This window comes from Cynocephalus volans, chromosome 11 (genome assembly GCF_027409185.1).
Source record: "Cynocephalus volans isolate mCynVol1 chromosome 11, mCynVol1.pri, whole genome shotgun sequence".
In the NCBI taxonomy this organism is placed as follows: domain Eukaryota; kingdom Metazoa; phylum Chordata; class Mammalia; order Dermoptera; family Cynocephalidae; genus Cynocephalus; species Cynocephalus volans.
In genome coordinates, this window is record NC_084470.1 from 119,497,715 (window position 1) to 119,520,667 (window position 22,953).

Consider the following 22,953-nt stretch of genomic DNA (forward strand, 5'->3'; position numbering starts at 1 on the left):
CACTGCGTCGCCCAGCTGGCCACCCCTGAAGACTTTGGACCCTTTACCAGGCTAACCGGGAGCCCGGGGCAGGGGCGCGCGCGACGGCGCTGCCAGCAGTAGTGTCCCCGCGTGAGTGGGAGGAGCGACCACCTCTCCCACTACCCCCCGGGTGTGCACCCGTCTGGAGAGACAGTCCGAGGGTTCCAGGCCGCGAGCGTCGAGGAGTCTGTCTGTCTGTCTGTCCGTCCGTCTGTCCGCCGGCTGGTGAGCGCTAGCTTGCGTCCTCGCTTTCTCTCTCCCTGTCGCCGGTCCTCCCGCCGGCGGGTGGGTGCCTGTGCGTCTCACTCCGCCCTCCTCCGCGGGAGCCAACCGGCGAGCGCCGGGCCGCGGGGCTCGGGCTGGAAGCCCATAAAGCCCGCCGGCCCGGGCGGCGGCGCCCCTGCTGCTATCTCCCTGACCCGCCTCCTCCTTTCTCCCGGGTTCCCCTCCCTGCTCAGGGGTCAGCGATCTCAGCCACATTCTCTTCTCCCTTATCTCACTCTCCCTCCTCCTCTTATCCCTCTCCTCTGCACGATTTCCACCTATTCTCAAGCTTTCTCCCTGTCATTTCCACCCTTTTTTTCTCTCCACCTTACACCTTTCCCTTGCCACTCAGTTTTATCCATCGTACCTTGTATCCTTTCTCCTCTCCTCCCTTCCCAGCAAACCTTGACCATGGATGCTGGGCCTCCTTGGGTTGCCAACCCCACCCCCGGGGGCACCCTCTCTGCCCCCAATGCTACGACATTCTGGCTGGGCAGGGATGAGGAGCTGGCCAAGGTGGAGATTGGAGTCCTGGCCACTGTCCTGGTGCTGGCCACAGGGGGCAACCTGGCTGTGCTGCTGACCCTAGGCCAGCAGGGCCGCAAGCGCTCCCGCATGCACTTGTTCGTGCTGCACCTAGCCCTGACCGACCTGGGTGTGGCGATCTTCCAGGTGCTGCCCCAGCTGCTCTGGGACATCACCTACCGCTTCAAGGGTCCTGACCTCCTCTGCCGGGCTGTCAAGTACCTGCAGGGACTCAGCATGTTCGCCTCCACCTACATGCTGCTGGCCATGACACTGGATCGATACCTGGCCGTCTGTCACCCCCTGCGCAGCCTCCAGCAGCCCGCCCAGTCCAGCTACCCGCTCATTGCTGCTCCCTGGCTGCTGGCTGCTATCCTCAGCATCCCTCAAGTCTTCATTTTTTCTTTGCGGGAGGTGATTCAGGGCTCCGGGGTGCTGGACTGCTGGGCAGATTTCCGCTTTCCCTGGGGGCCACGGGCCTACATCACCTGGACCACCCTGGCCATCTTTGTCCTGCCTGTGGCTATGCTCACCGCCTGCTACAGCCTCATCTGCCACGAGATCTGTAAGAACCTGAAAGTGAAGACACAGGCCTGGAGGGTAAAAGGAGGAAGCTGGCAGACTTGGAAAACGCCCTCACCTTCTGCCCCAGCCGCAACCACGCAGGGGCTGCCATCCCGGGTCAGCAGCATCAGCACCATCTCACGGGCCAAGATCCGAACCGTGAAGATGACCTTTGTCATTGTTCTGGCCTACATCGCTTGTTGGGTACCCTTCTTCAGTGTCCAGATGTGGTCTGTGTGGGACGAGAACGCCCCTGATGAAGGCAAGTGGTGTGTGTTGGCGGGGGTGGCGGGCAATGAGGTGGACAGAAGGATGAGGTTAGGGGCTGCAACGCCTCCCAGGGCCAAGCAGGTAACAAGTAAAGCAGTTAAGATAGATGGTGCCTGTCGCACCTGAAAGGGGCAGTTACAACTCCCGTACAGCCTGCTGATGTTAACTAATTTAACAATTTAAAAATACTATGTGGTGCTAACGAAATATGACCATTGGCAGATTTGGCCAACCAATTGCCAGTTTGCTAGATGGGCTTTAGAACCATAGAATTATAAAGCTGAAAGAGATTTTCATATGCCCAGTGCAGGATGGCAGTTGTGGCCCCCAAACTGTCTCAGCAGTCTTCCCTCCCACACCTGGATGTGACTTTGAACTCGTTCTCAACATCCACTTCCAATTGACTGGGGTTGGTACATGACAAGTTCAAGTTCAACCTCTTCATTTTGCTAATGAGGAAACAGAGGTTTAGAAAGGAGCCATGACTTGCCCAAGGCCACACAGTTAGGGAGTGACAAAGTGAAGATTAGAACCCAGGTCTTCTGTCTCCTTGCCTCTTTCTTCAATCCAATGCCCCGCTCACAACTGTGGTTCTAAAAGTGGTTCTAAAAGAAGGGATGCCTTCTTCCTATATGAAAAACACAGTGGGACCCTTCAAGAGGACTTCCAATGCTCCCAACTGGTGTGCAGGAGGCCTTCTCATCACTTTTCTGGGATGAGGCAGATGGCAGTAGCCTGACCTTTAGACACTGCATGGTCCAACCATCTGGGAGCTTGTTCTCAGGAAAGCAGGGGCTGTGTCTGGGCAGCCTAAGTGTTGGAGAGTGGTGTTCAAAAGCGTCTGATCCTGATCCCCTAAGCAGGTGTGGGACATGAGGACGAGTGCCTGTTGACCTGTCTTGGTGGCTGTGAATAGGGTGACCGTGCTCTGCACAGTGTGTGTGCAGTTCCAGATGTATAATGAGTGCAGCTTGGAACTGCCCTAGGGAGGCCCTGTGCACAGGTTCTTCTGGAAGCTCTCTGAGAGTTCACTGACCAGCAGACTCAGGCTACCAATTTCTGTCAGCCCTTAGGAAGTTGTCCCCTTCCCTTGTGTTTTTGTTCCTAATCTCATTTTGCTCATTTCAGGACATGCTCAAGCCAAATGCTTTGCTTTTCTGGAAAGATGAAATAGGGAAAGGCTGCTCATGAATTTAACACAACCACACAAGAGAAGTGCAAAGATAATACCCCACTCTTTGGGTCCCATTGTGCCCCTTCTTAACCATCCTTTTGACATTAGTCTGGACAAGAGGCTATTTGCAAGTTATCCTTTAAGCAGTGAGCATCTTATTCTAACCAACTGGTGGGACCTCCCTGCTCTAGCCAAGCGCAGAACAGAAGGAAGAAGGGCTTCCTAGTGCCAAGCACATTTAGTCCTCATGCTACTGGGGGGTGACCTCTATCTTACACCTGAGCAACTTGAGGCTCAGAATGGTGAATAACTGGACCAGAGTGCTGCTGCTAGTCCAGGATGGAGCTAGGACTTGAATCGAGGTCTTTGTTGACCACGCTTTATCTGTGACATGGCTTTAGTCCCAACAATCACAGCTTAGCTGATGGCATGAGAGGTGAAAGGGTCATTCGCCCCTTTATCGAGGAACCTACAAGAAGATGGCAGTGCTGCCACTCAGCCAGTGCAGGCTTTCCTGCTTGCCTGCGATGTCCACCTTCATTATGAGCCTGTCCCTCAGCACCTCATCCCTCACCTGTGTAGTGATTCACCACTTACCAAGGACCTCTCTGAGCAAGGCGTACAGTAACGTAGTGTTGTCTTACACACCATGTGCCCTCTCAGAAAAGTGAAAGCCCTTTGGGCTGAGATTGATTATTCTGAGCTTACTTTCCAGTACCCCAGATCCCCTCCACAGTACACTGGCCTCCTGGCCCTGAATCTCTGGTCAGAACCTGCCTGTCCCCTTGCCCTTGCCCTTGCCCCCAGGTGTCGGCAAAGTCTCCTTCAGGACACAGCAGCCGCCACCTGGACGGGATATGTTGGCTCTGCCCTCAAGGGCTGCCCCTGGTGCTTGCTCTGCAGCACATGTCCAGCCTCTGCGCTTGGACCAAACCAAGCAGATGCTTCCTAAGTGAAGGAACGTGTGAAGCTCCTTTGTCCCTGACTTAATCCGGGCACTAACTGTATGTCAATGGAGCAGACATGACGAATACCACCCCCTTAGCCAAAGCAATTTGCCAAGTCTTCTGCAGCTGGCAGTTGCTTGTTAACCAGGAAGCAGCCAGAACCTGGGTAAAACTGAAGGAGGCTGTGTTTGTTGTTGAAGCTGGTCCCTCCTCCACTAGCAGATGCTCCCCTCTGCCCTCACCTCTGTGTCCAGCCCTGTGTCTCTAGGCCTAGAAACCTTCAGCTTCCCACCCCTATGGCACATGCCTTCTACCACAGTTTTTACTCTGTGTCTCCCTTCTCAGGACCATCGGTGGCCACACCTGTGAGCACACCCATGGGGTGGTGAACAAGGATCTAGTGTGTCTGAAGCATTCACAGTGCTTTACAGAGTAGACACTCGAGCTCGGCCTGTGAGTTTGCTGGTTGAAGCTCTGGTGGGGCACAGGATCTCTGCCTTAGAGCTGGAAGACCTGGGTTTGAGTGGCAATTCTTATGAACTGTGCTATAAAAGTTGGAAAGTTTACCCTTAGGCTTCCTTCCAGCTCTGACATTGCAAGGTAGGTAACTCAGTATGCCACCTGTGCATAGCTGTGACCATGGTGGGTCTAGCAGGAGGGCTCATCCCAGCAGCTTTCCTGTTGGTGTGAGGAATTCCATTTATTTTTTTAACCTTTTTTTTTATTTTTAAAAGATGACCAGTAAGGGGATCTTAACCCATGACTCTGTTGTCAGCACCACGCTCTCCAAGTGAGCCACGGGCCGGCCCTGGAATTCCATTTTGTCTTTAGAACATTGTGTCTGGATGGAATCTTATCAGAGTCTCTGCACCCTCACATTTTGACTGCTCAGGAAAGAAATTACTTTTTTCTTACTGGAGTGCATTCCCTGGGTACAATCTGAGAACACAGAAGAAGTACTGGTCTGGGATGGGATGCTTAGGTGCCTTGTAGCTAGAAGCTTCCCCCTCTGCTGCAGCTGGAGATAATGGCGTTAGTACCTGCAGGGCAGTCAGGCTCCACTGGTTACCCTATCAGGTCCCCAGGACAGGGCCTGGCGCAATCGGCATTCCTACATTCAGTGACTGAATTACAGAATGAGTGGGACTGCCGCTGAGGACCAAAGGACATAATCCAGAAGGCAATGGGAACCCATGATCTGTGACATGATTGGGGATGGGGCAAGGGGTCTGAATGTGGTTATTTTCCCTGAGTGTTGTATAGAACTTGTTTCATCCTATGTCTACATCCATTAAGGCACTCAAGGTCTAGGTTTTAGAACTAAGACAGTTTCTCCTATTTGGGCTGGTCCTATCCCTAACAATGTTTACACTTTACCCTTCTAAATTCAACTGGAAGCAAACCTCAGCTCCTGCCTTTAGTCTGTAGTTACAAAACAAAAACAAATATAGTCATTGAGGTAAGATCCTGGGGTCACAAGTCCCAGGCTCAAGTTCCAACTGCCCTGCTCTCTAATTATAGAACCTCAAGGGAATCCCATCTCCTCTCTGGGACTCAGTTTCTTCATCTGTTTTCTGGGGGCCTGGACTCTATCCCAGGTCCCTTCGTGCTGTCATTCTAAGGTTTCTTGTGCTTCTCTCCTGGTAGATTCCACCAATGTGGCTTTCACCATCTCCATGCTTTTGGGCAACCTCAGCAGCTGCTGCAACCCCTGGATCTACATGGTCTTCAACAGCCACCTGCGTCATCTTGCCTGCTGCGGGGGTCCCCGGCCCCGGATGCGCAGGCAGCTCTCCAGCGGCAGCCTCTCGAGCCGCCGCACCACGCTGCTGACCCGCTCCAGCTGCCCGCCCACCCTCAGCCTCAGCCTCAGCATGAGGCCTGGGCCAGAAGAGTCACTGAAAGACTTCGAGCAGGTGGATGGGGAAGCCACTGCTGAGACCAGCATCTTTTAAAGAAGACTCCCTGGGTCTAATACTTCCCCCACAGCTAGCAGAGGGTCTCTGCCCAGATCAGGCACCGGGTGTAAGAGCTGGAGGGTCAGGGTTAGAGCTGGGGAAGCCTAGTTTGAGGCAAGGTGAAGAGACTAGAATGGCTGTCCTTACCCTTGGTGTCACAGCTGCCCCCAGCATGAGCATGAGGGCTGCCCTCGTTAGCTCCCAATCCCAGATGCTGGGAGTCAGAGAGAGTCAGACTGCCTGCCTCCCTGGTCCTGCCGTAGTCACATGTAGCTGTGAACACACCAGGATGTGGTTCCCAGGTCGGGGGAAGCCCTAGGATGCCCCTGTCTGGGGACCCACAGGCTGCAGGAACTCGGGCTGGTCTTGTGCCTTGGCTACTTGTCTTCATTCTAACCTGACTGGCACATCCCAGCCCAGCCAGGAAAGGGGAGAAGTGCGAAACTGGGGAGGACCCTGTTTGGGTCCTGGATTTTTTTTCCTTTTTCTTTCTTTTTTTTTTTAAAGATGACCGGTAAGGGGATCTTAACCCTTGACTTGGTGTTGTCAGCACCACACTCTCCCAAGTGAGCCACAGGCCATCCCTATACAGGGATCCGAACCCGTGGTCTCAGTGTTGTCAGCACCACACTCTCCCCAGTGAGCCATGGGCCAACCCTCTGGATTTTTTTTTCATAGAGGGAGGATTGTTTAATGAAGACAAGTGAATGGGCACAGGGGGCATCACAGCTGTGCCTACCTGTCTACTAAAGGGAGATGGTCTAATGGAGATGAAGGATTTAGTACAGTGCCTGGTGCCTAGTGGAAATGCTGGAAATGCTAATTCCTCTTCTCCCTATACCACCCCTCATTACAGGGTGGGTGACAGGGGAAACTGTTCTATGTCCTCAGTGTATGGGTGAGGGTGGGAAGAAAGAGGGAAGGGAAGGAGGAGATGAAAATAGTCACAATAAAATTAAGAGCAGGAATAAGCCTCAGAGGCAGCAGGGACAGGTTGCCCTCCCTTTCCCCCTCCCCCAAGGGATCCTGACTGCTCCTTCCTGTGGGGCTGCACAGAGGAGATGTCCTTTGAGAAAGGGTGATGTGGTTATGGCTTTGGGTATCCTTGAGGCTCTCCAGAGCTGCCACTATGAATCATTTGGACGCTGTGATCAAATCAGGGGCCCAGGATTTGAATCTCAGCTCTGCCTTCAGGTATCTGCATGCTTCTGGACAAGTCATCTCCCCTCTCTGGGCCTCAGTCTCCTCACCTATAGATCGGGTGAGATGATCTCTAAGGTCTTTCCCAGCTCTAACCTTCCATGACTACAAGACTGGAAATAGTGTTATAGCAGAGAAGCACAAATTGGATTCTCATGACTACAACATTTATACCCTTTGACTCAATTCTGGTGACTGTGGATCCCACGATGGCTGGACTGTCCACTTTTGTCCTCAGTTCTGTGACGCTGAATCCTCCTCCAAAGCTGGGAGAGACAGCAGGGCAAGGTAGACTCTGGGGCTTTGCCCTAGTCCTCCCATTATTTCCAGCAGGACTTGTATCACGAGGTAGCTTCCCTACCCCAATTCTGCTTCTGATGTAAGAGACAGCCTTGATGGTGAAAGGAACATCAGCAGAAAAGTCAAGAGAGCTGAGTCCTGCTTCTGCCACTACCCACGGCCAACGTCAGTGGAATGCTGGCTAATCCTTGCTATCTCACTTGAGGGTCAAATAGGACTGTGGATGGAAAAGTGGTTTGTAAACTCATGAGCTCTGTGCTATGAGGAGTTACTAATTTAATTCAGAGCTCCCGAGGAAAGCTCTAGGGAACAGCTTCACTCTCTGTCCCCCACTCCTAGGGAAGCTTTGAGAATGATTGTGGCTTTGCAGTTACACTTCGTTAGGAGGCCACTCAGCCCTAATAAGCCTCCTTAGGCTTCCATAAGAGATAAGAGCCTCACTGAGTGTTGTATGTGAGCAAAGCATCCCAGCCCTGCAGTGCTAGAGAACCGGAGAGTGGGACACAGGCCCGAATGGGACCAGGGCTCACGGCAGACAGGAGGACCCACAGTCTCCCCTTCACTGGGTTCTGTTGCCTGTGTCAGTCCCTGACATCCAATCACCTCTTCCCTGTCCACGCCCCGTGGAGCTGGCCTTAGGAATCTCCCATGCCAGCCAGAGCTGTTGAAGTTGCTCCTTTCCTTGCTTCCATAAGCTGCTGCCCACCCCCACCCGATGCCCCCTGTCTTCAGACCACAGTTCCTGACTCTAGCACCTATAGTAGGTTGTTATTAAGTACATCTTTGTTCATCATGATGACTGGGAGGTAGAACGACACCAGCTGTGTATGCCAAAGACCTGGGTTGGAGTCCTGATCTCACTCCTTTTGTACTCTTATGAATTTGAGCAACTTATCCAGCCTCTCTGAGCAATACTTTCCTCATCTATTCGATAGAAACAGCAATGTCCGCTTTGTTGGGAGGGATTTATAAGACTGTGGACTATAGAACACTCCACTAATGTTGCAGAGGATAAGATGACCTGGCTCCAGATTGCATCTGGTGGGTGACTTCCAGAGTGAATGGGTGATAGTTCAGAGAGGAAAAGAGGCTTGCTGTCAAGGGTGACTGAAGCACCTCACTTGTCTAAATTTGCCTTCTATAGCCTCCCCCCACCCCCACCACTTATTGTATTTTCTATTTTGCATTGCACAAAAGAAGTTTACTTGTGGTGGTGGCTTTGGGGCCCTCACTTTTCCTTCCATGGAAAGGCTGCACTTGATTTTTTCCAGAAAGCAGGTTCTGTCCTATCATAAGACCAATGGGGAACAACTGGACACTGGGCCTCGGGACTCGGGAGCCTATTTCAGGAAGCTCCTGAAGGAAATGGTGGGATCGTGTCTGGATCTATGAATGGCAGCTTTTTCAGGACCTGTAGGAGGCTCTCATGGACAGTCTGGGCCAGCAGAAGCGCCTTGGATAGGGTTCACGGAGGTGGGCTCCTGTGGAAAGCAAGGAGGAGGCTCAGTGATCTCTGGGGTCAATCTCATTTCTGACAGCTAACCCCAGGAGGAACTGAACAAGTCTGCCTCTGGGCTGGGCACTTGTGTAAAACATTTATGCAATCCTGTTGACTCTGTGAAATTCAGTACTTCAGTCCCCACCGATGCAGAGCAGGAGACAAGGGACAGGCAGAGCAGAGAGGATGGCAGGAGGGGGTTAATCAGTTGCCTGTGGGGATTTCTCAAGATGGCTTTTTATGTTGTTTGGTATAGGCCAGTAGTTTTCCAGATGACCAGGTCTGTGTTTTGTATGTAAATAGGTCCTTTATCTATCAAAGGGATACAGACTCAGCCCAGGCGGCAGCAGTTCACTCCTGGGTCAGAAGCCCAGAGACATGATTGACCGATAAAACTCCTTAATATCCAGGAAATTTCTGGGCATCCTTGTTTCCTAGAGGAAATGATCATGGGGTGCGCAAGATAAAATAAAAATGTAATCTCCTTGAGTGAGGCGGTAGGGCTGGGGATGGCCTACCTGGAGTCCCCACACCCAGCTTAAGCAGGGAAAGCAAAGACTGTCCTGAAGCTTTCCCTGAAGCCACATGGTGGCAGTGTGGAGCTGCAAGTGCCCACACTGTGAGCCTGGCCTGGGCTGGACTGGGCTGAGCAGCTCCTGATGAGACCCTTTCTTAGGCCAAAGATTGCTGAGGCCCAGTGTACACGCCTCACCTTTCCTGAACAGGCTGAGGCAGTAATGACCCACAGGAGCATGCTGGGAAACTCGCCTAGCCTCTCAGCTTGAATGCCATGTGGGATTTTCTCCTAAGGTTCTAAAGAATTTTCACCCCTCATTTGACCCAATTCTCCTGAGACACCTGGACACATGTTTCTTTCTCTCTTACCCCTGGAAGATGTATTTGGCAAGGGCAAAGAACAAGATGTTTCTACTACAGAATGAGGGGCTGAGCACAGGAATTCCTGCCTGAAAGGCAGGGGCCACATGAGCAAGTCTTTGTGGGAGCCAGTGGAACCTCCAAAAACCAGAACAGCTAGAGTTACTTTACTGTGTTCTGGTTTAGAGGCTGGGGGGCTGGGGTCAGGAGGCCTCTTGAGAGCCCTCTGAGCCCAGTAATCTGTCCTGATCCCAGAAGCAACAACCCCACTGATGCGAAGCCTAAAATACCTCTTGGTCTGGTTGGCTAATAAGACACTCACGGAATTTTGCTGCAGTTCTCATGGTGGGCATTTAGATGCTTTTTTTTAGAGTAAGAATTCATTAAAGACAGGTCACATTTATTGCACTCTACTGTGGCCTATATTTCCAGCTCACTGTTAGAACATAATCAACTATCTGCTGGTTGCCAATAACGAATCAGTTTCTCTGTATCTTATTATCAGATAATTTTGGAGAGATTTTTATCCAGTTCTCAACCATGCAGGAACCCAGTATGGAGCAGCATGATCGTCCCCTGGAGGTAACAACGACATATGACATGGGAGAATGTGACTTCCTTGAACTGGAAACTATGCCCCTTATACGGTGATTACTCACACAGGTAACTGTACAGATTTAGGCAGCTGACCCTCTAAGTTCATGGAAATATCACAAATAATAGGCCATTTTATTTCTAGCAACATGGCTTGCAATGACTTTGAGGGTTATTTCAAATTGTCAGATGGCCTCAATCATCAGCTTATTGGTTCAAACTCCTTAGAAGATGAAATCAGCCTTCCCCTTCCTCTTCCTCCAGGCAATCAGGAGAGTCTTCTGTGCCATTAAAGTTCAAAACTCTATAAATCACTAGGTGTAGTCACACTTTCAAATCTCTTCTCAAACAGTACTCTCCAAGAATGACTTCACCTTATAGACAATCAGGGTGGGGGCTTATATTAACTATAAAATGTTACACTTTTGAAGAAGAGTTATTATAGCTCTTAATCAGATGGTCTGTGGCATTGTGCAGCCTCTGGTCTCTGGTCTCCCAGACCTCAACTCCATGCTCCAGAGTATCAGGGCAGATTCTGAGCTCAAGCACAGACATTGCCCCCACACAGTTCAGCTCAGGTCATCAGTCCCTCAGCATTTATTAAGAGCCTGCACCAGGTCAGACCTGTTCCTTTGCCTTCGGCATCAACCGATTTTTTTCACTTCTTTCTAAACTGAGGTTAGAAATCACCTCTCTCTGGAATGTTTTCTCTGATTACGTCTACCTGATCCTAACACTCTTTTCCCCAGATCTGTGTAAACAGTGATAGGCTCTGGTTTCACTGCTCTGTGTTAATTCCCCTCCGTTACATGTTGTTTTGTACATGTTCTCCAGCTCTTTCCTGTCCCCACAAGTAGGTCATAGATGCCTTGCTCCCACTCTGATGTTACCAGGTGATCAAGTCTTTTTATTTATATCTCCTCTCAACGCCCAGGGCCTGTTGCAGAATTCTGCAGAAAGCAGGCACTCTGTGCTGCCCTAGTTGTCCCCTCTGCTGGCGTGGGCACTGTCTCGGCAGTGTCCCTGCCGTCTCTCTCGGGTGCACTTAACTTGCCTGAACCTCTTTAGTACAATCATGAATTTTTTTTTTTTTCCTTTGTAAAAGATATCAGTAAGAAGTAGTTTCGTTTCTTGATGCAAGAACAGTGTTGTTATTATTGGCGGTGTTTTTCTTCATTCTGCCTCTCCAATCAGTAGACTCTCTTTTTCCCCATTAAGAAAAGCTTTCTAAGGAGAGGACCACCAATGCTAGCTAAAAGGTGAAGGGACAAAGAGACCAGCAAATTTTCCAGGCCCAGAATCCTAAACCGGTACCATCTCTTCAGATCATCTTGGGGAAGAGGAATCTGGGAAGATGAAAACCAGCCAGCTGCTCTCAACACCAGAGCTAGGAGGGCCATTGACAGCCGGCAGATGGAGCGCAGTTAATGAGCTGTCTCCCAGACCTGAATGCCACTCATCTGGCGTTTGAACTTGGCTAGGAGCATTCTTAGGGTTTCAATTTTGGGGGCATGTTTGTTTAGCTATTGTGAACAAATTTTTTAAAATTTCATGTCTTCATTAGCTGTTGGAAAAAATACTTGTATATTGTATATCTAGTCACTGGTTATTGTATGTTATCAGTTGTAAGCAGTTTAAGTTAATTCTCTGAGATTTTCTAGAGCGAGGATATCTTATTTTTGTTAATTGTTTTATTGCCCTGATTAAAACTCTTAGAGCAATGTTAGCTAACAAAGGAAATGGCAGGTTTGAGGACAGTCTTTGTTTCTCACTTAGTAGGACCTTGTCTAGGACCTTACAGTCACATATCATGTAATCTGCTATTTGAGATAAGCTATTCTTAATTAAGTTAAGAAAGTGTCCTTTTATTCCTATTTGGAAAAAAACCAGGAATGGATATTGAATTTTATTGCATTGAATCTTGGAAGATTTTCCTTGGAATAACAGACTGTTATGCTGGTTGGTATTTACCAGGATTCTACTTGTCATCTTTTGCTTATAAGAAACAGCAAATTCAAAGGATGATTGATGGTGAGCTTTCTAAATGAACAATTTAAAGTTCTGAGGGCAGAGCAGGACTACTCAGCAAAATACATAAATGAGAAAAGGGACAACATGGAAGATTAGGCAAGAGGAAAAGAGGAACTGGTTGTGGCAATTTTATTTAAAACTTTTAAGGAAGTTGTTTATTGCCAATAATTAAAGAGATCAAAGAGAAGTCATTTAACCATAAGATTGTCAAGCAAAACTCTATTATTATAGCTGATTAAAATCTTTTAAAAATTTTCCATGAAGAGAGACCACCACTTCTTCTACTGATGTACTCGAGTGTTTTCATACTTTACCTGGAAGTTCTTTCTAACCTAATCTGATCTGAATCTTTCTTGCTGAAACATAAGCCTATTTTTCCCCCATGCTTTGTTTAAAAAAAGATGAACTTCCCTACAAAATAAATGCAAAAATCTATAGAGAACTGCATGGCATTAAGAAATCTAGAAATCACACAGCCACTTGACTGTATTCCACTGTCTCAGAAGCAGAGTTCACAGAAGTCCAGAAATTGACACTGTGGCTTTCTGGATTGACATTGACATAATCTGTGGTTTCCTTTATGTTCTCATAGTCTGGGGCAGATTCATTTTTTAGTCCTCCGGGGGCTGAAAAGACCATTTCTGTATAATTCACATCCTTGGTGGCCTGAGGACAAAAGCAGAGACATGTGGGTCAAGATCCTTACCATGTTTGGAGTCCTGACCACTGACTCAAAGAGGATTGCCCAAAGCTTGGTAGGAAAGGACCTGGGACCAGGTGGCCATGTCTGAGAGCAGGGCCAGGGCAGTGCAGACGGCTGCCAATGGCTTTGTTCCACCTGTCTGCAGGGGTTGGGCAGAAGGAAGAGCAGGTGGCAGTCAACAGGAAGAGAAGATGCAGAGACACAATCCGAGTGAAGTCAGGACTCAGAGCGGATTTTGGCCCAGTGACGGGGCGTGAGGAGAAGGGGCTTCCCATTAGCACTTTCATATTTATAGTCTGCTCAGACCCACTTTGTGTGGATGACCCATGCTGAAGGCGGCTGTGCATGGCAGCCTGACCTCCCCACTCACCTAAGGGTGCTGTAATGACCCGAGAAGCCCTCTTTTCCTGCTCCCACCTACATAGCCGGGGGTGGCCTGAGGTCTCAGGGTTGACTGCATGTGGAGGGTTCGGATCACTAGCAGTGTCCATTACCTGGCAGGTGGGAGGTGAGCTGCTGCAGCTATCTGAGCTGTCCGAGCTATCTGAGGATGTGTCGCTGTCATCTGGGGAGAAATAGAAACATTTCCTCTTCCAAAGCAAGCCGGAGGGTGTTAAGAGAAGATAGAGAAAATGGAAGGGAGCATGAGACCAAGCCAGCAAGGCAAAGAGGAAGGGAAGATGCAGAGCCCACAAAAAAAGAAAGAAGGAGAAATAGAACAGATAAAGGGTGGTGAGAGAGGGCTTCCAAAAATGGACAGGAATGTGACCCAGAGCCCACACACTGCTGCTCCATGCAGCTCCAGCTAAAATGAATAAAAGTACACTAGGCTTGCCCGTGCTTGGGAAGGACAGTCTGCCAGAAAGAGACATCAGCAGGGACACTGAGACAGTGTGGCCAAACACAAACAGCTCTGGCCTCACAAGTCATGGGCACAGGTTCTAGTCTAAGGCTGTCACTCACTCTAGGCAGGCCACATATATTTTTGTGCCCTGGTTTTGTCTTCTGTAAAACACAAGGGTTGAGCTATGATCTCCGAGGTCCCTGCCAGCCAGCCAGTCTATGACTCTGGCCAGCCACTGGTGCAGCTTTGGGGCCAGGGATCAGGGTGAGGTCGGTGGCTCTCCTGCTCTGCCCAAACACTGAGGGTACAGCAGCAGCATCCCATGGTTCCCATGGGCACTGCAGCCTCATCTCAACTGAAAAGACAAAATCAGAAGGACAGAAAACACTCAAACCAATCAAGAGATAAACCAATGGAAAGAGTGCCATTTCTGGTCAGTGAGCCCCCAGCAGAGAGTTGTCTTACTGCCAAAGCAGCAATTTCTCCTGTGTGAATAGTGACTATTGGGTCTCCAGAGCCCTGAGATAAAAAACAAGAGAATGGTGTTCCTGGTGGTTCGCTTGCAGGAGGGGGATAGAGATTTGAATCATCACCAAGACTCATATCTATTCAAACACCAGATACCCAGGCAGATCCAAGAAGGTGGAGGATCCCTCTGAGCTAGTGACCCTGGCCAAATGGCACGATGCACAGCAGCAGCCATAGCTGGAGGAAGGCAGAGGCGGTTGAGATCTTAGCTCCACTGTTAGTTAGCCAAAAAGAGGAAAAGATGCCAGAGTACTACAGGGAGGAACAGACAGTCCCCAAACCGCCCAGCAATCATTTGCATATGACCCAACCCAGAAAAGAACTTAGACCCACACAAACCCAGTGGGGTCTCCCCACATGATAGTAAGAACTTTCAGAAGAAGGCAGCTGGGGAGGCCTGCACTGAAGTGGGTGTGAGGAATCCTCAGGCTAGAGGTTTGGGCCGGCAGGGACTTGAGCCACTGTGGGGAGGCTCACCAGGTGCCCAGACAGAGCAAAGTAAGTTCACGACAAGCACTCCCCCACCCTTCACTCACGCCTGTACTGGGGATCAGGCACAGGGGTGCCTCTCTCTGCCCGAGTCTCCTTCAGCTCCTTGGCAGCAGGTGGGCGATCGTGGGCAGGGCTGGGCCTGGGGGCCTGGAGCCTGGCCTCTTTCAGTATCCGTTCACTCTGGTGGGCTGGAGGGGAGAGGGCACAAGTCGAAAGTGAAGGCTGCCTGGGTTAGGCGTGGTCTCTCTGGAAGCAAGCACCTTCTGAACACTGCGCTTGACAGGGCACAGAGTTCAGAGGGCTCCCTTGGGATCTCACACTGTTCTGCTCAAAACCTCACAGTGGCTCCTCACCTCACGTGGGGTAAAAGCCAAAACCACAACCTCTGCAGCCTCCGTGGCCTCGCTCCTCCGTCCTCCCTGGCCTTTCTCCTGCCTCTCCCTCTTAGCTCTTCCTGCTTTGTGCCCAATGTGCTCCCATGTCCAGGCCTTTGCAGGTGCGGCTCACTCCTCACTTCCTGCAGGTCTGTACTCACATGTCAGCATCTCAGGCACACTAGTCACCTCAATCCACATCTCCTCGCCTCACTTCTTCTTTCCTCCCTGGCACTGATTGTAATTAACACACATATGTTTTACTTGTTCAGCTTGCTTGTTGTCCCATGGCATGGAAACTCCATAGGGCAGGAGTTTTTGTTTTGCTCCCTGTTGTATAGACTGGGTCTAGACAGTACCTAGGTGCTCAGTAAATATCTGTCAAATGGATGAATAGAAGAATGAATGAATGAATAGAGAAGGCTACACTTCATTTACTGGAAAAATCTTCAAGCAGCATTATTTATTTTCCCTGATTGTAATAACCTCCCAGGATGGAGCTTCTCTGCCTTCTATGGTAAATCAGTTCAATAATTTAAACTAATTTCTAATTCTGACCATATTTCCTTTTGTTTCAATTTGAGGCCATTTCCTCATGTTCAGTCCTTGGCAGTGAAAAAGGAAAATTAACGAGGCCCGTGTTAAACGAGTCTTTCCTCACAAGCAGGGTTGAAACTTGTCTCTAGGCAGAGGTCTGGGTAGCAGAAGGACCCTGGGCAGTCATTCCCAACCAGAAATCGGGTAAAAGGTGCGGTCAGAGTAGGGAAGTGGGGAAGGTCAGAGTGGAGGTTACCCAGTTACAGGCTGGCTGGGGAGAGAGAGGTCTGGCCAGCGGGTCCTCAGGTAGGTTTTCCAGCGATAATCAGGGGCTCCAAAGGGGTCTCGTTCTGTTGTAGGCTTGGGAATGACCTCTGAGGGTGACTAGGAGGGAAGAGGATGCTAAGCCAGTTACCCATGTGCCTGCTGAGCAAGCAACTGATGGCTGTGAGGATGCAGGCCTGCAGGAAGAGGGAGACTGCTGCAATCACTAAGCCATGCCAGAGCTTCATGTCACTGTTGGGAAACGAGAGGAGCCAAAGTCAGAGATTGCAGAGATGTTAGTACAATTGCAAGTCTATGTCTGTGCCAGTCAGAGGCAGACAGCTGGCATTGCTGTGTGTCTCAGGGCAGGTCCCTTTGCCTCTTTGAACAATAAGGCTGGGGTACCCAGGAAGGGTGGTGTGCACGCTTGGAAGCCAGCCACACAGCTGGCCTGCTTGGAACCCTGCTCCAGCTCTTCTTGGGCCCACTCACTCTGTCAGCATGTTGAGTTTCTTGCTGAGCAGCTGCTAGTTATAAGTGGGGCTCAGGCTCTTTTGGGGACAGCAGGAAGAGACCTGGGAGGAACCACGCTGGGTGCCTTGACTCCAAGCAGAGCAGCTGGTAGGATCCTCTTGGAGACCTGTAGGAGGCAAGGCAGCTGGTCGGGACTCCTGGGTTCTATGCCCAAATTCCCCTCAGGCAAACTCTGAGACTTAGGGGTCATTTGCTTTCCTCTCTCCAGTTGTCAGTTTTAAATCTGTAAAATAGGCAGTAACAATATTAGTACCTACTGGCCAGTGGGCACTCACAGGGTTGAGCCCCTGGCACACCCACCATCTTACCCAATTCACCGAACAATTCTATGAGCCAGACATAATCACCCTCCTTTTGTAACAAGCAACGTGAGGTTCAGAGAAGTGAGTGACACCTGAGGTCACAGTGCTGGCAGATGGCCAGGCCTGGATTTGAGCTCTACGTCCAAAACCTTCACCCTCAACCATTCCTCTCTGCTCCAGGAGATCCTTAACCAACTGCTGGAAGCACGAAGAAGTCCTACTTCAGCAAATACACTGGTAAAGATTCTTTGAAGTTCAAATATTAAATGCACACACACATGCACCACCCCCCTACCACACACACACACATACCACACAGCTTCACTGGGCTGCAGTTGCTGTTACATCCTCATGAATATACTTATTTATTTTAAAAATCAGTTTATGCAAATGCTGGCAAGAACGCAGAGAAAAAGGAACTCTCATACATTGTTAGTGGGAATGTAAATTAATACAGCCATTATGGAATACAACCATTATGGAAAACAGTATGAAGTTTCCTCAAAAAACTAAAAATTGAACTATCTTATGACCCAAGAATCTCACTACTGGGTATGTATCCAAAGGAAATGAAATCAGTGTGTCAAGGAGACACCTACACTCCCACGTTCATTGCAGCACTATTCACAACAGCCAAGAGATAGAATGAGCCTAAATGCCCATCAACAGATGAATGGATAAAAATAAAAATCCAAAAAACTGTGGTATACATACACAATGGAATACTACTCAGCTGTATATAAAAACCAAACTCCTGTCATTTGCATCAACATGGATGGAACTGAAGACCACCCTGTTAAGTGAAGTAAGCAGGCACAGAAAGACAAATACTGCATGATCTCATTCATAAGTGGAACCTTAAAAAAAAAAAAAGTGGTTCTCGTAGAAGTAGAGAGTAGAGTAATGGTTCCAGAGCAAAGGCCAGGAAAGGAAAGAAGAGGGGTAGAGGAGAGGGTAAGAGGTGGATCAATGGGTACAAAGTTACAAGTAGATAGGAAGAGCAAGTTCTGGTGCTCTAGGCTGACTATCGCTAATAATGCTGTATTTTCCAAACATTTTCATAGATATACACACTCTGTATATGTGTGTGTGTGCAAACATGTATATACACATATACAATATTTTTAGAACATGGGATCATACAGATTAGTAGCATTTTTTTTTTCACTTAATGTATTGTACATGTTTCCAGAGCAGAAAAACCTTCATTGAAATGCTGCAGTCTGAGGACCCACTGGCCAAATCCAGCACCTAGGTGATTTTTGTTTGATGCTATGCTTTAAAGATTTGAATGTGGATGCTCTAAAATGGGCCATGTTCTCTTTAGGTCCTGACTGATCCCAAGGGCATTTGTGTTTGCCACCCCTGAGTTTTATAGCATCATTTTAAATTATTACTGTTCCACTTTACCAATGTTTCTCAGTAGTATCTGACGTTTGGGGCCAGACAAGTCCATGTTGTCTAGAACTTTCACACACTGCAGGACATGGAGCACCTTGGAAGCCCACCAATGTAACAGGTCAATGTAACAACCAAAATGACCAGAAATGACCCCCAAATGCCCTCTGAGTAGGAGGTATTTCTCCCAGTTGAGAATCCTGCATTCAATAAATGTTCCTTCCATTATTTTAAAACCAGTATCTTATTTTGGCTCTTCATTCAAAAATCATGCCTGTATCATGAGCATCTTACTAGCCAGATGAAACACAGCAGCTGTGTCAATCAAAGCAGTATACAGCATAGAAGTCAGACAGGAGTACGTACGGATCCTAGGTCTGTCCCCTTCTAGATTAGAGTTATTGAACTCAGTGCCTCAGTTTCTATATCTTAAAATGGGGCAAATAATCTATCTCACATAGTTCTTTTGTGGGCTCAGTGACTTATGCTGTTTGTAAGGTCCTTTATACACATGGGAAAGCACATGGGAAGCCCTAAAAAATTATTAGGTATTATTCAACCCTAAAACATTCCACCACAAGGGTGTCTCGGGTAGAGTTATTAAAGATGGGGTTGGACTATCTTACAAAATGTAGGCATTCATTCTGAACACAGTTTGGAGATAAGATCCAGGACAGGATGAGGTACGAAAATTATGACAGATGTCATTATTTAAGTGGCAAATAGCCTAACCTCAAAGAGCAGGTTGTTCCTTGGGGTCTAATTGCAGATTGCTGATCTGACAATCAGCAGAAATGTCTGCTCATTTGCACACGCGTGCGTGCACACACACACACACACACACACACACACACACACACACACTCTGAACAACTGGAAAATGAGCAATTTAAGGTAATTATGCTGTGAAAAGGTGCCTGGGCCATGGGAGAGTTTGGTATGCCTCATTCCATCATTGAGGTAGGGACTGTCCTGCCCTCTTTCACTGTGCTGAATTTTGATGCCCAGACCCACACTAGTATAGCGCCCTGCCAGGCATCTCAAAATCACACTTTATCAGTGTGCTAAGAGCATTTGTTCTGCTTGCTTCAGACTGTGGTTAAGGCTGGATTCCATTTTATTAAGTCTCCCTCTTGCCCGATAAAGGAGTTTTCTCATGCCCTTTTCCTGCTCCTGCCTGGGGCTGATTTCTTCAGATAGATTCATTCTAGAAGGAATGATTTAAAACAAAATCACCATAGAAGATGACTTTTATGAAAATCATATGGATTAAAGTAACTATCAATATTGTTATGCAAACTCTTAACCTTTTAAAATTAAGTAACTTTTAAAGATTTTGTGCTGTCTTCACTAATTTATTGTTCAGAAAACTAACTATGGTACAATGGAAAGAGAACAAGACAGAGAGATGGAGGCCTGGCCTCTGGCTCTGTCACTTGCTAACTGTGAGACTTGGGATAGATAAAAGCCCTCTCTAGGCCCCGCTGAATTAAGGAGGCAACAAAGTACTCCTAAGGCTCTTTCTAGCCTTAAGCATTCTGTTCTTTAAAGTCTGGGGTGGGGAAAGGTGGAAGGCGAGCAAAGTTAGATGGAAATGGAAGATTTAAAAATACCCTTTATTTTCATTTTATAATATCACCCAGCCTCCTCTGCATTACCGTGCTTTCCCGCCCAATTTAATAACCAAGAAAAGGAGGAAACACAAATAAAAGAAATTAATAACATAAGGAATATATGCACAAAAACAGAAGAGATAAAAAACATTGTTGAACTACTAAGATTTTTTTGATGGAATCTCAGTAAAATCGATGATTTTCTAGAAAAATAGAAATTCGCAAAATGGATTCCATAAGGCACAGAAAACTTAAACATATCATAAACCAAACCAAGCTAGAAGAAGGAAGTTTGGGAAGCATAATGGTATCTAGCCGCTGAAGGCGGAGAACTTGGGGTCTGTATTAGTCAGGGTTCTCCAGAGAGACAGAATCAATAGGATATGTTATAATTATATGAGAGGGATTTATTAGGGGAATTAGCTCACGTGACTATGAAGAAAAGTCCCACGATAGGCATCTAAAAACTGGATGCCAGTAGCATGGCTCAGTCCAAGTCCAAAGGCCTCAGAACCAGCGAAGCTGATGGTGTCCTTGGTGTAAGTCCTGGAACCCAAAAGCTGAAGAGTCTTGAGCTCTGATGTCCACAGATAGGAAAGAAGAGTGTATCCCAGCTCCAGCAGATCGAGAGAGAGAGAGAGAGAGAGAGAGAGCTTCACCTCTTTCCTCTGTCTTTTGTTCTCTCTGGACCCCCAGCGGATTGGATGGTTCCCACCCACACTGAGGGTGGGTCTTTCCCACCCAGGCCACTCAGACTCTCACACTAATCTCTGCTGGCAACACCCTCACAGATGCACCTAAAAAGATTGCTTTACCAGCTTTCTCAGCATTCCTTCATCTAACCAAGTTGACATCTAGAATTAACCTTCACAGGGTCATTCTCTGCATGACCTTGGCCTCATTATTTAAGCTCCTGAAGCCTCAGTCTTCTTCTATGTAAGACAGGAGCAATAATGACTAACCTCAGGATTAGATAAGACAGACATAAATGATACCTACTTCTGAAGATGAAATAAGACGAGGTCTGTGAAACAGGCACATAGTAATAAGCATCCAATAAATACTAGCCATTATTATTTAGAAATTAAAAGCATTATCAGAGTTATCTCCTCAAAATCTGTGTCTAGATGGTTTTTCAAATGAGATTTTTCTAACTTGTGAGGTATACTCAATTCCTATGTAATATAAACCAATTTGAGGCACAGCAAAAGAGGAAAAACTCCCCAGGTTCATCTCACTTATGAATACAGAGGTAAATATATGATAATATCAAGAAGTTAGCTCAGGCATGTCTGGGAAATTGATTATTACAGTGATGGAAATTAACATTGAGTATTTGCCATGTGCTTTAATCCTCTCACCGTACAAAAATAGACATCACCATCATCACATAGATGAGGAAACCAAGGCTTAGAGAGGTTGAGCAATTTGTCTGCAACCCCAGTTGGACAAGTCATGTTTCAAAGACCATCTAACTCAAATGCCTGAATCTCAATCATTACAGGGAACTGCCTGTTATGTAATACAAATACAACATCCACAGATCAAATTTAAAAAATAATGATCTCTGTAAAGTGCCAAAAAAGCATTTGATAAAATTGAACACTCATTTTTAATTTTTTTTAAATTAATAAAAGTATGAGAATTGTTTCTTACTATGATAAAAAAGAATATCCATCCTGCACCAATAATCAGTATCTTACCAAATGATAATATATTTTAGCAGTTATTTGATAGCAAGGATGTTTGCTGTGACAATTTTTTAGAAATTAATCCTAGAAGTTCTAATTCCTAGAATTTGGAATCCTTATTTAATAATAATAAGGATAGTGAATACTTATTGAGCATGTTCTATGTAGAAAACACATATATTAACTTATCCAATTCTCACAATCACCCGAGGAGGTAGATACTATTATTATTTCCAACTAATGGAGGATAAAACTAAGACACAGAGAGGTTACTTAACGTGCGCAATGTGGTAAAGATAGTTAATGAGACTTCGTGCTCAGGAAGGCTGGTGCTGGGGCGTGAGCTATTAACTGTCACATTAAAAAAATGGAATTATAGTTTTGGAGAAAGAAGAAATCAAAGTCACCCTTATTTGCAAAATATATGATTTTATACCTAGAAATCCCAAAAGAATCCAGTGCAAAGCTAATGGAATAATGAAACTGCTCAGTAAAGTCCTGCAGCTATGACAAACATTCTAAAATTAACAGCTGTTCTTTCAATTATAGTAGCAATGGACGGAAAATAGAATGGGAAGAAGATACCATGAGATTTAGCAACTGCAACAGAAATATCTAAAAATAATCTTAATTATAAGAAAATTATGTTGAAAAAAATTTACTGCGAGATATAAAAGAATAGAAAGACATGGTGTTTCAGATTAAGAAGCTAGAACACTTTAAAATCACTTTTGACGTCAACCTATTGGTCTGATATAATTTCAATCAAAGTTACAGTGAGAATTTTTTACAGCTCAAGACTATTCTAAAATTTATCTGGGAAAAAATAACAATCAAGAGCTGAAACATGTTTGGAAAGGAATTATGACAAGGTAGGTTCCTGACTACCCCTTTTTAAAAGAGTGTAGACGTGAAAAAATATGCCAGTGTGTATAATAAATACATCATAAAAGTGATTCACAAAGCCAGTAGTGGACAAGAAAGCATTGCTTAACAATTGTGTACACAGGCGGGCCCGTGGCTCACTTGGGTGAGCGTGGTGCTGACAACACCAAGTCAAGGGTTAAGATCCCCTTACCGGTCATCTTTTTTAAAAAACAAAACAAAAACAAATGTGTACACAATGGGTTGGCCACCTATAAGGAAAAAGAAAATAACTTAGATCCAGACACTAGATAGCAAAATAAATTTCAAAGGAATTAATGATGTAAATATTTTTTAATTGAGCCATTACAATTAGAAGAAAATTGAATTGGGTAATTTCTATATTTAATAGCATTTGTTAAATTTCCAGATGAGAAAAAACTTTCTCAGTTTATATGCAGTGGAAGAAATCACAAAGGAATACATGAACAATAAGTTTGGTTCTAAAATATTAAAACTTCTTATGTTAAACAAAATTGAAAAACAAACAGACAAAACGCCTGGAACAAGTATGGCAAACTACAATT

General features: G+C 46.9%; 2 protein-coding genes across 2 annotated transcripts; one reads left to right on the forward strand and one right to left on the reverse strand.

Moving 5' to 3' along the window:
- Nucleotides 1–696: 696 nt before the first annotated feature.
- AVPR1B (arginine vasopressin receptor 1B) lies at nt 697–5,720 on the forward strand. The gene is made up of 2 exons (XM_063115469.1): nt 697–1,636; nt 5,413–5,720. The coding sequence occupies exons 1-2, from the start codon at nt 697–699 to the stop codon at nt 5,718–5,720; spliced, it is 1,248 nt and encodes a 415-aa protein (XP_062971539.1).
- A 6,970-nt stretch (nt 5,721–12,690) lies between these two features.
- RHEX (regulator of hemoglobinization and erythroid cell expansion) lies at nt 12,691–16,467 on the reverse strand. The gene is made up of 5 exons (XM_063113658.1): nt 16,457–16,467; nt 16,116–16,216; nt 14,834–14,977; nt 13,420–13,490; nt 12,691–12,888 (listed from the first exon to the last, which is right to left on the reverse strand). The coding sequence occupies exons 1-5, from the start codon at nt 16,465–16,467 to the stop codon at nt 12,691–12,693; spliced, it is 525 nt and encodes a 174-aa protein (XP_062969728.1).
- Between the last annotated feature and the right edge of the window lie 6,486 nt (nt 16,468–22,953).